The sequence below is a fragment of the Psammomys obesus genome, unplaced genomic scaffold (assembly GCF_907164565.1).
Source record: "Psammomys obesus unplaced genomic scaffold, mPsaObe1.curated_primary_1811, whole genome shotgun sequence".
Lineage (NCBI taxonomy): Eukaryota > Metazoa > Chordata > Mammalia > Rodentia > Muridae > Psammomys > Psammomys obesus.
Genome location: NW_026588752.1, coordinates 644,896 through 657,114, shown reverse-complemented (window position 1 = coordinate 657,114; position 12,219 = coordinate 644,896). Strand labels below are relative to the sequence as shown.

General features: G+C 48.5%; 1 protein-coding gene across 4 annotated transcripts in view; it reads left to right on the top strand.

The window, feature by feature from the left end:
* Litafd (LITAF domain containing) overlaps positions 1-12,219 on the top strand; it is a 15,907-nt gene extending 3,688 nt beyond the window's left edge. The window contains exons 2-7 of one of the 4 annotated variants that reach the window (XM_055604816.1): positions 1,257-1,365; positions 6,591-6,704; positions 9,493-9,606; positions 10,383-10,527; positions 10,897-11,040; positions 12,162-12,219. In XM_055604816.1, the coding sequence (XP_055460791.1) occupies positions 1,335-1,365; positions 6,591-6,704; positions 9,493-9,606; positions 10,383-10,527; positions 10,897-11,005 (513 nt within the window). In that variant the 5' untranslated portion in view covers positions 1,257-1,334 and the 3' untranslated portion in view covers positions 11,006-11,040; positions 12,162-12,219. Of the gene's footprint in view, positions 1-1,256; positions 1,366-6,590; positions 6,705-9,492; positions 9,607-10,382; positions 10,528-10,896; positions 11,044-12,161 lie in introns of those variants that run through there. The other 3 variants (XM_055604818.1, XM_055604817.1, XM_055604819.1) reach the window with 3 other exon arrangements.

The window sequence follows — 12,219 nt, the reverse complement described above, 5'->3', positions numbered from 1 at the left end:
TCTGAGCCATCCTTTTTTTTTTTTTTTTTTTTTTTTTTTTTTTTTTTTTTTTTTGAGTTTTTTTCTCATGTATCCCAGGCTGTCCTAGATCTTGCTGTGTAGCTGAGGATGACCTCAAACTTATGATCCTCCTGCTTCAGCCTCATATATGTCAGGATCACAGGCATATGCCACCACACCTGAGTCTCTGGTTATTTTAAAAACCACAGCATCTCTTGAAGAATCAAGAGATCAAGGTGAGGAGGGTCCAGTCTAGCTGAGTGAAGGCAGGAGCATGGAGCACTGGGGACAGATGGCAGTTGGGGAGTCTGGTCACCTAAGGCTCTTCATACGCAAGGGGAGCGGTGTGGGCAGCACGTACCTCAGGAAGGTGCTTGCACTGTGGAAATGCCAGTGTGCACACACAGAGACACATGGCCAGCCTGGTCCCCAGCAGATGAAGGTGATGACTTTTATCACACTCTTATTTTGTGTGCTATGTGAGTGGGCCTATGTGGCCAGGGATTGAACTCAAGTTCTCAGGCTTGGCAGGCAAGCACCTTTACCTGCTAAACCATCTCACCAACCCCCTACTGCTTTTTCAATGCTGTTTGATACTTTTCAGTGTGGCCCTAGGCTGAATTGTGGCTACCCAGTTCTGAGCCTTACTATGCGCCATGCCAATGCTGTGCCATCCTGTGTCACATGGTGCTGGCTTAGAGCACCTCTCCAGTCCTCCCAGCAGGAGCTGAAACTGGGCCACTAGGATGTACCAGTGTGATCACTGAGGACAAGGCCCCCAATCAAGAAATAAATCATTTCACCCAGGGCCTGAGAACACCCACCCACTTCTCCCCTAGCCTTAAGGCTTCTTTGGTTTGGTTTGCAAGCTCCCTGTATGCAGCCCTGGCTGGCCTGGGACTTTCTAATAAAGACCAGGCTCATAAACTCACAGAGACCTGCTTGTCTCTGCCTCCTGGGTGCTGGGATTAAAGGTGAGCATCTCTGCGCCCCAGCTCATTTTAGAGCCTTTACACCTTCTGTCCCCTCTGCTGGAACTCTCTCCCCAAGGTCTTTCCAGGCGCCCTCCTCTAGTCATTACAGCTCAGTGTCCTTTCCTCTAAAGAGATCCTGTACTTCATCTGGATGAAACAGTACTCCCTCATTCAGTGTGTCCAGTGGCACTTCCTGGGGTGGGGGCAGGGAAGTCCTCCCTGTCCTTCTCTAGGCCCCTCATACACCCAGCCCACACAGTGTGCCCTTTTCTCATTTCCCAGCCCACACAGAACTCTTCTGGGAGAAAGAATGATCAAGATGGGAAATGGGGATTAAACAACTCTGGCTGTAGAGTCCTGATGCACACGAAGGGAAGAGAGCCCAGGGATGGTGAGTATGGGGCCCAAAGTCACACAACAGGAGAGGAACCAGATGGACTCCCAAGTGTCAAAACTCTGAACTTATTCTGCTCCTTCGGTGGCCTGCCTTGCGCTTGTGCCTCTGCTAATGCAAGCATTTTTGTTTTGTTTTGTTTTGTTTTTAGAAAGGGTCTCATGTAGCCCAAGCTAGTCTTGGACTTACATACAGCTGAAGATTGGCCTGAGCTACCAAGTGCTGAGATCACAGGTGTGCACAACTATGCCTAATATATGCTGAGGAAAATAATCAAATCCAGGGCTTTATGCATGCCAGGTTAGTGTTCTACCAACTGAGCCACACCTCCGCACTCACTGCAAACTACCCATGTTCTAAGCAGTAAGCTACTTCGTCACATGGACTCCTGGCATCTGTCACTCTAGGGACAAGCTTTTTAGAGAATCTACTCTGTACCAGGCACCGTGCAAAGGAGCTGGAAAATGAGTCAACAGTGATCAACCAAACTAGTTTGTAGGTGGTTAACTTCAGACACATCATTGTTCTCCAAACTGAGCCAGGGACTAGGGTGTGACTCTGTGGCAGCACTTGCTTAAGCAGTGCAAGTCCACACCAGCCCGATGAGCCAAACAGAAAAACAAAAAGCCTTGGAACCTGGTGGTGAATGTCTGGAGTCCCAACAGTCAGAAAGCTAATCAGGCAGGTTCAGGGAGCTCAAGACCAGCCCAGGCTCCAAATAGAAAGCAACTAAAATGAGCATGAGCTAAGTACTATGATGGGGGACCTGACTCTGTCCACAGAGGGCATGACAGTCCCCCAGGAGCGGAGAGTTGGATAGTCCAAGTGATTCTTGGCACCCTCTCATGGCTAAGCATCTAAAGAACCTGTCAGTACCCCACAGAGATGCCTGTATACCTGCTCTTATCAATACACCATTCACAATAATCAGATTGTGGAATCAGTCTAGATGCCCAGAGACAGATGAATGGGTGAAGAAATGCCATGGTTATGCACGGTGTTGCTTACAGTAAAAAAGAATGAAATAAATTCTTTGCAGGAAAATGGCTGGAAGGGGACATTCTTATGTGAAGCAAATTAAGCTAGATGCAGAGAGACATGGACCACATATTTTCCCTTGTGGAAGATAAACAGAGAAACATACAAATAGATGATAGACAGACAGACAGCTATATGATAGACAGACAGATGATAGGTAGGTAGGTAGATAGATAGATAGATAGATAGATAGATAGATAGATAGATAGATAGATAGATGAAAGTAGATAGAAGCTAGATTGATATATAGTCAGACAGACATGTGGAGGCTCACACCCACAATACCAACACTTGAGAATCTGAGGGAGGAGGCTCAAGATGAGTTCAAGTCCAGCTTGGGGTAAAAGTGACTTCTAAATCAGCCTTCACTGGAATGAGTCCATGCTTCAAAACAAAACCAATAGGCACACATAGCATTAACTGTACGTGAGCATATGTATGCATATGTTCAATATAAAAATGGAAGGGGACTATTTGGGATGAAGGGGAACAACAGGAGGACAAATAAGAGAAGATGCTGGGAAGGTGACGTGATCCAAGTACATTGTGTATATCATGGGTGAACCATTCATTTGAACAATTAACATGTGTTAATAATAACAGCGAAGGCGAAGCCTGGTTCAGTTACGCACGCCTGTAATCCCAGCAATCTGGGAGGCAGAAGCAGGTGGATCTCTTGAGTTCAAGGCTAGCCTGGTCTACAAATCAAGTCCAGGACAGCCAAGGCTATACAGTGAAACCCTGTCTCAAAAACCAAAAATAAAAAACAAAAACAAAAAACAGCAAGGGCTACTGATGGCTCAATGTTTGAGGCACATGCCATGTAAGCAGCAAGAGTGAGGATCAGAGTTCAAATCCTAAGAACCTAGGCAATGGTTTGAATGCAAATGGCTTTCACAGATTCATACTTGAATACTTGGTCCCCAAGTGGTGAAGCTGTCTGAGCTTAGCCTGCATTAAAAGGTGCAGGCTTAAGAGGAATGTGTCGCTGGGGGCAGGCTGTTAGCTTTCAAAGCCCACACCATTACCAGGTAGCACGCTCTCTCTCCTTGTTCCTTTCTCTCTCCCTCCCCTCCTTTCTCTCCTCCCCCCTCCCTCTTCCCCTCTCTCCCTCTCTTTTTTTCTCTCTCCTTCTCTCTCTTTGCCTTGTGCTGTGGATCAAGATGTGAACTCTCAACTACTACTCCAGTGTCATGCATGTCTGCACGCTTGCTCTGATCCTCATCATGCTGGTCATGGACTCTGACACTCTGTAACTATAAGCCCCACATTAAACATTTTCTTTAAGAATTTGCTTTGATCATGGAGTTTTGTCATGGCATAGAAAAGTAACTAAGACACCACCTAAAATGCCAGGGTGGCATGGCAGACGCCTGCCTGTAATTCCAGCACTCAGGAGGAGGCAGAGTAGGCTTATTAGTGGGTTCTGGGTCCAATTTAGAAATTCCGCATCAATGAATAAAATCCAGAGGGATCAAGGAAGACTCCTACTTAGAGTTACACACACACACATGTGAAAAGGCACATGCACAGTATGAACACAAACAAATGGCAAAGGAAAACATCCAGCAAGAAGCAAATATGAGGGTCATTGCATTTTCATGTTACTCCTGACATAAGGTATTATCAGACCCACTTTTCAGGGGATGAACCTGAGGCTCAGAGAAATGAAGACGCTCAGCAGGGTCCCACAGCTAGGAGTGGCATAGCCTGTACGTTGACTACCTTCTCCCTCTGGCCAGGCCTTGTTTTGATAGAGAAGAGGTTAAAACAACAGGAGCTGAGAAAGTGGCTCAGTAGTAGAACACTTAGCTAGAATATACACGGCACCACAGGGAAAGCGGTTTGGCCACTAGCATCTGTAGTCACTTGGGAGGTAGACACAGGAGGACCACGAGTTCAAGGTCATCCTCACTTCACAGCAAGTCTGAGGCCAGCATGAACTACTCAAAACCCTGTCTAAGTACAAGGCAACAAACTAATCATCCAGGTCTGGGCCCCAAAGAAGGCTGATCCTCAGGAGGAGGCCTGAAAGAACCTAGCCAGACCTGTCTGGCTCTCCACTGAGGCTCTGTGTCCTGGGCATCTAGCAGGCTGAGATCTGGCTCATGGAGACAGCTGGCTTCTCCACCCCTCTCATGACTCCTTACCTCTCCCACCCTGGCCTGGGGGTTCCTGGGTGAGAGGGCATTACTACCAAGGCATGTGAAAGCCCTAGGCTGCCTCATGGCATGGTAGAGCTTCCCCCTGATGATAAGGGTTAGAATTGTCAGGGTGAGTCATGTTGACTCCCGCCCTTCATTCTTCCCAGTCCATGCCCCACAATTCATGAAACCCAGGCCTATATTGGAGGGAATGAGACCGACCCTCAAAATCCTTGTGCTAGGGAGGCAGATCAGTCAGCCTGTATTCTCTGAGTCTGAGAACAGCCTGAGATATAGGAGACCCTGGGTCAAAAACAAGATCCTTAGAGAAGGCAGCCCCTAATCCTACCCCAAGAGGAAACATTCCAGTGGACACAAGAACCTTGGACCATGACATCAGGGTATTCCCGGCAGGATGGGGTGTGCTGTGATAAGAGGGGCATGGATCTCATTCTCATTCACATCCAACCTTAATCTACCAGTGATCCTCCCAAATTAACTTAAGAGCAGAAACTACATAGCCTCCCTAACTCATTCCCAAGCCCCATAAAAGGAAGTCTGGGTGGTCTAACCCAGAACAGCTCTCCACCTTGACCAACCAACCATGCTATTGGGGTGGAAAGATCTGCCCACAGTGGATGGCAAGACGCTAAACTGTGGAGAAAGAACTGTGCAGGCGTCACTGTTTCGCATTTCGGATCAGCTGTTTCAAGGCACCTTCATTTCTCTGCCATGGTGGAGCTAATATAAACCCTTCTCCCCCTTTTTTGTTTGTTTGTTTGTTTGTTTGTTTCAAGACAGGGTTTCTCTGTGTAGCCTTGGCTGTTCTGGACTCCATTTGTGGACCAGGCTGGCCTCAAACTCACAAAGATCCACCTGCCTCTACCTCCCCAAGTGCTGGGATTACAGGTGTGCGCCACCGTGCCAAGCCCTTTCCTTTTTTAAGTTGCTTTTGTCAGGGAGTTTTGTTACAGCACCAGAAATGGAACTGAGAACACCAGGTGTACCCAAGACTCTGGGTTCCTTCTCAGGAATTCCAGCACTCCAGAGGTGAAGGTAGGGAGATAGGAGTTCAAGGTCACTTTCAGCTACATAATAAGCTTGAGCACCATCTAACAACATAAACTTCAAAGTCTATTTACTTTGTACATTAACTTTAAACTTCATTTCAAATGCTCAGATTACAGAGATCCTGAAACAATTGTGTGGTAGGCAGCTCACATGCCTGCTACCTTCATCTCACCTTCAGCATGCTGTTGTACAGCTGTCTAGGCACCTGACAGGGATTAGCTTCTCTGGTTCTCCTGCCTCCACCTCTCCAGTTCTGGTTTGTAGGTATAGGCACCATATCTCGCTTATGTAGTGCTGGGGGTCAAACCCTGGGTTTTGCACATTTGACAATCACTCTACAAACTGAGCCACTTCTCTAGTCCTGTTTGTTGTTCTTCAGAGACAGACTCTTGCTATATAGTTCAGGCTGGCCTGGAACCCACTATAAAAACCCAACCCAGCTTGGCTTTGAACTCAAGCTTTACAGTGATCCTCCTTTTTCCACCTTTCAAGCACTGGGCTTCTAGGCAGATGTATGTTATCAGTAGTAACACCTAGCTCATCTTCTCTTTTTCTCTTCTTTCTTCTCTTTTCCTCCTTCTTTCCTTTCTTTCTTTTTTTTGTGTAAGGACTCAATGTGTATCCCACAATGGCTTTGAATTCTTCAGCCTCCTAAGTGCTAGGACCACAGGCTAATGACCCCAGGCCTGGTTAGATACTTATCTACATTCTAATTGGAAGGACAATGATGGTGATGGGTTCCTCAGCCAGGACTCACACAACTCAATGTCTTAGTTGATCTCCCAATGCAACTCACAAAGCTTCAACCTGCTATTGCGATGGAGAGGGTAGGGAAAATGGAAGGGTCCTTCAAGCTGAGCCATGGCCAGGCAACCGCTCCAACAGGCACTGGAGACAAGATCCCCTGCTCTGTGCACCAAAGACATCACAATGGCTGTGACAGCTGTAAGAGCCCTCCTTTCTCCCAAGGGACTTCTGGGACCAGGAGCTTGTCCTCTCAGAGCCTGGAACCCAACGACATTGCTCAAGTTGTACTTCTGAAACAAAGGACTGTGATGGCACCAAAGGGGAACCGTATCAATGGTGAGGGACCTCATTCAAGCTGGGAGAGGGTGTAGAGAAGTGTGAATGGGGAGGGACAATTTGCTGATCTGGGGGCTGATCCCATATCCTTACCCTAAGTCTTACTGACCGCTACTACTCAGGTGATCCAGTAGGGACAATGGACATGATAGGCCTCCAACATCTCCTCCCTGCCTCGAAGCATCCCACGGAATCTGCCAAGCAATGCTAATGGCTCCCACATCAGTGTAACCTCTGGGTGGCACAGCACTTACACCAGGGCAGGAGCTAGTAAGAGCTACCCACATGCTGAGGTGGCCCTGGGAAGGTGTCTAACCCACTCTGAACTGTTTTCTCATTGGAATTCCTGTTGGCTCCATGTAAATGATCAAGAAGATCCAGGCTGAACTGGCACACACATTTAATCCCAGCACTCAGGAGATAGGGCAGGCAGGTCTCTGCTGTACACACTGAGTCCCAGGACTATGGAGAGACTATCTCAGATAAATGAAATAAGATAAATAAAATAAAGGATCCAGAATTATTCAGCTGCACTCTCACCCAGCTTGAGACAGGTCACATGTGCTTCATTTCCAATCATTTTTTTCCTTCTCTGTAAGAAAAGCCTGAAAACTAGCCTCAGACAGAGCTTCTGGGCCCACAGACTGTTGCTATTTATTTAAAATGATGCCACACATACAACAAATATTATATGGAAGAGATGTATGGATGGAGGTGGAGAGATAGTGAGGAAAAGGATAGAGAGAGACATGGTGAGGAGTCCCCAGGAAAGAAAGCTAGGCAAAGAGAGCAAGAGAGGAAGGTAATAGAGCAACAAAATGGCAGGTTGGTCCTTTTATAGCTTGTGCATGAGCAGCTGAACGGCACCTGCCACACACCTGGTGAGCGACACATGATGACATCATAGGTTACTAGGCAACCCAGAAGCAGGCTGCCTATACACTAACACAGACACCTCTTGTCTCCAAAGTCAACACAAAAGGGCCTCATGGTCAGGGGATGCCTGGAAGAAGACTGTTCAAGAAGCTGTGAGAGGAGGCTATGGAAAGAGGCTCTGAGGGGAATCTCTGAGCAGAGAGGCCCCAGAGACCCACCATAGCTACTAGTTCCTTTCCTGGAAGGGTCAGGCCATCCGTAAGCAAGCCCAAGTCCCCGCAGGCAACTAAAGGTTGTACATGAAACTAAATGGGAACCTTCCTGTTCATCCATGATTAAGATCATGGTGCCTAGAGCCAGGCTCAGTGGCACACACCTATAATCCCAGCACTAGGGAAGGCAGAGGCAAGTGGATCTCTGTGAGTTCAAGGCTAACCTGGTCTATAAAGTGAGTTCAGGACAGCCAAGGCTACAAAGAGAACGCCCCTGTCAAAAAACAAAAACAAAGCCAAATGTAATAGTGAAAATTTTAGAATTTTGGTTTAAAAAAAAAAAAACAACAACAACAACATAAGAATGTTTTGTTTTTTTTATTCCCATGTGTTGGGATATGGGGCTACTTTGCAGCAGCTGACTGTGATTTTCCTCATGTTCTAGCAGGGGTGTAATTTTGCCAACTGCAAATACTTTCTGCGACTGTATGACATTTGGAATTCTGGGGACTTTTTGGAGGGTATATAAAATGTTAGAGCCTTGATTTGGGGGGGGGGGTTGCTTGCTTGCTTGCTTGATGTTGGTCGTAGTTTGTTAAGTAGTTGTGCACAAAGAAGAAACAGAAGAAATTAGATATCCTGATGGTGAAGATCAAATTTGCCCCAAGGAGGTCAATGCCCCTAGTCAGCAAGAAGTAGTCTAACAATAATGTCATCCCCTTTCTCCTCTATCCTTTTTTTCTCTCCTACTAGTGTTAGGGGATTGAAAGGGAGGAAGAAAAGGGGTATAGAAGGGTGAAGAAAGAACCCATAAAGTGGCAAGTGCCAGTTACCTGCCTTTAATCCCAGCACTCAGGAGGCAAGTGGATCTTCTTGAATTCAAAGCCAGCCTGGTCTACAGAGCAAGTTCAGGACAGCTAGGGCTACACAGGGAAACCCTGTCTCAAAAAAGAAAAAAAAAAAAAAAAAACAAAGCCAAAAAATCACGGTGGCTCATTCTAGGTGTGATGGCTTATTCCAATAATCTCAGCACTTAGGACATTAAAGGAGGAGGATTGCTGTATGTTCCAGGCCAGTCTGAATGAGACTTGAACTCAAAAAAACACTTGGTAGAGTGCTTGCTTAGCATATATGAAGCCCTAGGTTTTATTGTCTGGAGACGGAGTGCAGACCCATAGGTAGAGGCTAAGGGCCAGATGCTCCCAGCGAGTCTGGAGACATAGTCCTGTCTCAGCTTCCTCCCTGCCACAAAAAGCATAGAGGCCACCGATGGAAAACTTAAGTATCCTAACTTCAGAGCCCATGCTGAGGTTAGGTCCCTAGCCTCTGCTCAGGAACCTACCTGGTCTCTAATACCTATTTACTGAGTGCTCTTCATGAAAGGTATTCAATCTTCTGAGCCTCATCCCCTCACCCGCCAAATCCAAGCACTGTTTTGTTGGTGAAACATGTAGGCTGTTTGGCACACAGTGCAGCCAAATGGCCCTGAGCTATGCCGCATCCTATACCTCTAGCACTTGCCCTGTGGACAAGAAGGACATAAGTGGAGTCAGAAGTGCCTGAGTTCAACAACTGGCCCCTCCACCTCCTATGTGTGTAACTGTGGGCAACTCGGCTCATGGTGGCAGTGGCAGCCATGTGGTGGCTCAGTGCTGGCACATCTGAGCCCTGGGACCTTGCTTTTTGCTTTTCTCTTTCAGACTTTCAGCATCCTAGGGAGGCACCACCTCCTTATTACTCTCCTGGAGCAGGAGTGCCAACATCACCCAAGGTATATTCCCTGTACATCCAGGTCCCACCAACGAGCCAAGCAAGTAAGTGGAAGCTGCCTGTCCTCCTGTGTCTCATGCTCAGGCTCCCAAAAGCCTATTCACTAAGCTTAGGGCCAGAGTACCTTCCCTGGTGCGCGCCCTTCCACAACCCACTCTACTGTGAAATTCTTAGGGGGGAGGCATTGTTTGTTTGTTTTTCAGAAGTTTCTCTGCAGAGCCCTGGCTGTCCTGAAACTTGCTCTGTAGATCAGGTTGGCTCTGTAGATCAGAGCTCCTCCCACCTCTGCCTGCTGGGTGCTGGGGTTAAAGGTGTGCACCACCACCACTGCCCAGCACCTGTGAGAAATTCTTGGGGATGAGGCTGGTAGGTGTATGAATGTTTTGCCTGCATGTATGTCTACATACCACATGTATGCCTGGGGCATAACAGCTAGACAGCTATTTAAGAAGAGGCAAAATGGTGATCTGTGTGTGTGTGTGTGTGTGCGTGTGTGTGTGCGCGTGCGCATGCATATATTCACTCTTTTCTTTCATGTACCTGTCCTTGGGGCATTTTAGCCACAGGGCCTGGAAATTGGCTAATGCACAGAACAAAAGACAGTGGGGCTGTGTCTGGTAGGTTGTGCTAGGAACTTAACAGGTGGAAAGGACCACATTTAGGAGCACAAGGGCTCCATGGCTGACGGGCAGGCATGTGGCGGCTTTGGTATAGGTGAGCACACGGAAGGTGAGTTACGATACAGGAGGGGTGTCTAGGCATGGGTGCTGGAGACAGGGAGGAAGAGGCTCTGATCTGACCCATCTTCCCCTGCCCCCAGGCATGTTCACTGGCCTACCTAGGGTGACAACTTCCATACCAGTGCATACCATATGTCCCTACTGTGGGAACCACATCATCACGGTGACAACCCCTGTCCCAGGCATCCTCACCTGGCTGCTGTGCAGTGGCCTCTTTCTATTTGGGTAAGCAGTGGGGACTTGCTAAGGACAGGGTGGAACTGAGATGCAGCTGGGGACAGGGGTTAAGACAGAGCTAAGGACAGAGGGAGGTCCCAGACTGGCTCTGATTACTTCTCTCAGGGGAGATTGCCTTCAGGCTGGCTGGCTGTGGCAAAGGATGGGGGCAGGGATAGAAAATGCCTGCCTGCTGGGCAAGTGGCTTCAGACAGGTTGCCATCATGACAACTGCCAAGAAAGAGAGGGCTCAGTATGGCTCTCAGCCCTGCTCTGCAGAACCGCCCCAAAGAACTGAGGCCCACCAGAAGAGTGATGAGGGTGCAGGGCAGCACAAGGACCCTGCTCAGGGGAGCACACCTGCTTCTGGGGCTGCAGGTGCTTCCTGGGCTGCTGCCTCCTCCCCTTCTGCATGCGGAGCCTCATGGACGTGAGACACTCCTGTCCCGTGTGCCACCAGCAGCTCTTCTACTACCGCCGCCTGTGACCTGCACAATAAACAGCAATAAAGTACCTCAGTGTGTATGTGTGCCCTCCCATACCCTTCTAATGGGGAGGAGGATGAACAAGTGAAAAAACCCTTCCCCTTCCTGTGCTTTCCATGTGTGATGGATGGTACCTATGTAAGCCTGGGTCACAGCATGTGCTGGCTGGTGTCTTCTTGGAGAGGGGTAAAGCTCAAGCCTACCCATCTCGGGGTTCAGCTATAGATGCCACAGCTCCGCCAGCCACTTCTCTTTCCTGGGCCCTTCCTTCCATTAGCTCTAACTTCTGCCCCTTTGGGAAAACCTGTTACCCACACCCTCACCTTTATAAACCCCCAACCCACTTCTAGGTTCATGCCAGCTACCCCTTTCCCCAGGGACCAGTGCCCCTCCCCCCATCACTCTGTAACACCAAATGAGCATTGTTTTCTCTTCCCCGTCGGTCTTGGATCTCTGCAGTCTGAAATCCTCAGTGTCCCATGGGTCACTGGCCACTGGCCACCAATGTCTTCTGGCCACCTCTTAGCAGGTTTCCTTGGCCTGCTTTGTCCTCAGTCCTGCTCAAGCTCCCTTCCCCCACCTCTCTAGGTTTCTGTCTTCCCTGCCAGCCCAGTATCCCACAGCCTTCTCCCCTGGATGATTCATGCATCCAGGAAAGCCAGCATGTTAGGCTAGGAGGGGGAGTTGCCTCACAAATATGAGGACCAGAGTTTGGATCCCCAGAACTCATACAAGTGTTGGTTGGGCAGAGTGGCCACCTGTAATTCCAGCCTCCTTAGTCGTGGAAAGACGATTTTGCAGAGCAGGCTGTCTAGCGAGAGTAGTCATATCAGCATGCTCTGGGTTTGAGAGAGCCTGCCTCAGTAAGGTGGAAGGTTTGAAGATGATCTCCCACATCAACCTTGGGCCTCCATATACATGTATGTACATGAATACCCACACAGGTACAGGCACATATGTGCAAACACACACACACACGGGAGGGGAAAAAAAATCCTTACTAGGTCTTAGATTCCTCTCCTACAAGAGTGGATGTATGGGGAAGGCATGGCCACCTCCTCTCTCCCAGACACCTCCAGTGTAGCCCTTCCCATTCACCTACAACCTGTTCCACTCCATCTTGGCTCACACTCTACTGTTCCTCCCATTCCTCACCAGCCAGCAGCCTGTGGCTGACAAAGACAAGGTGATGCTGCTAACATGGACACGAACTCAC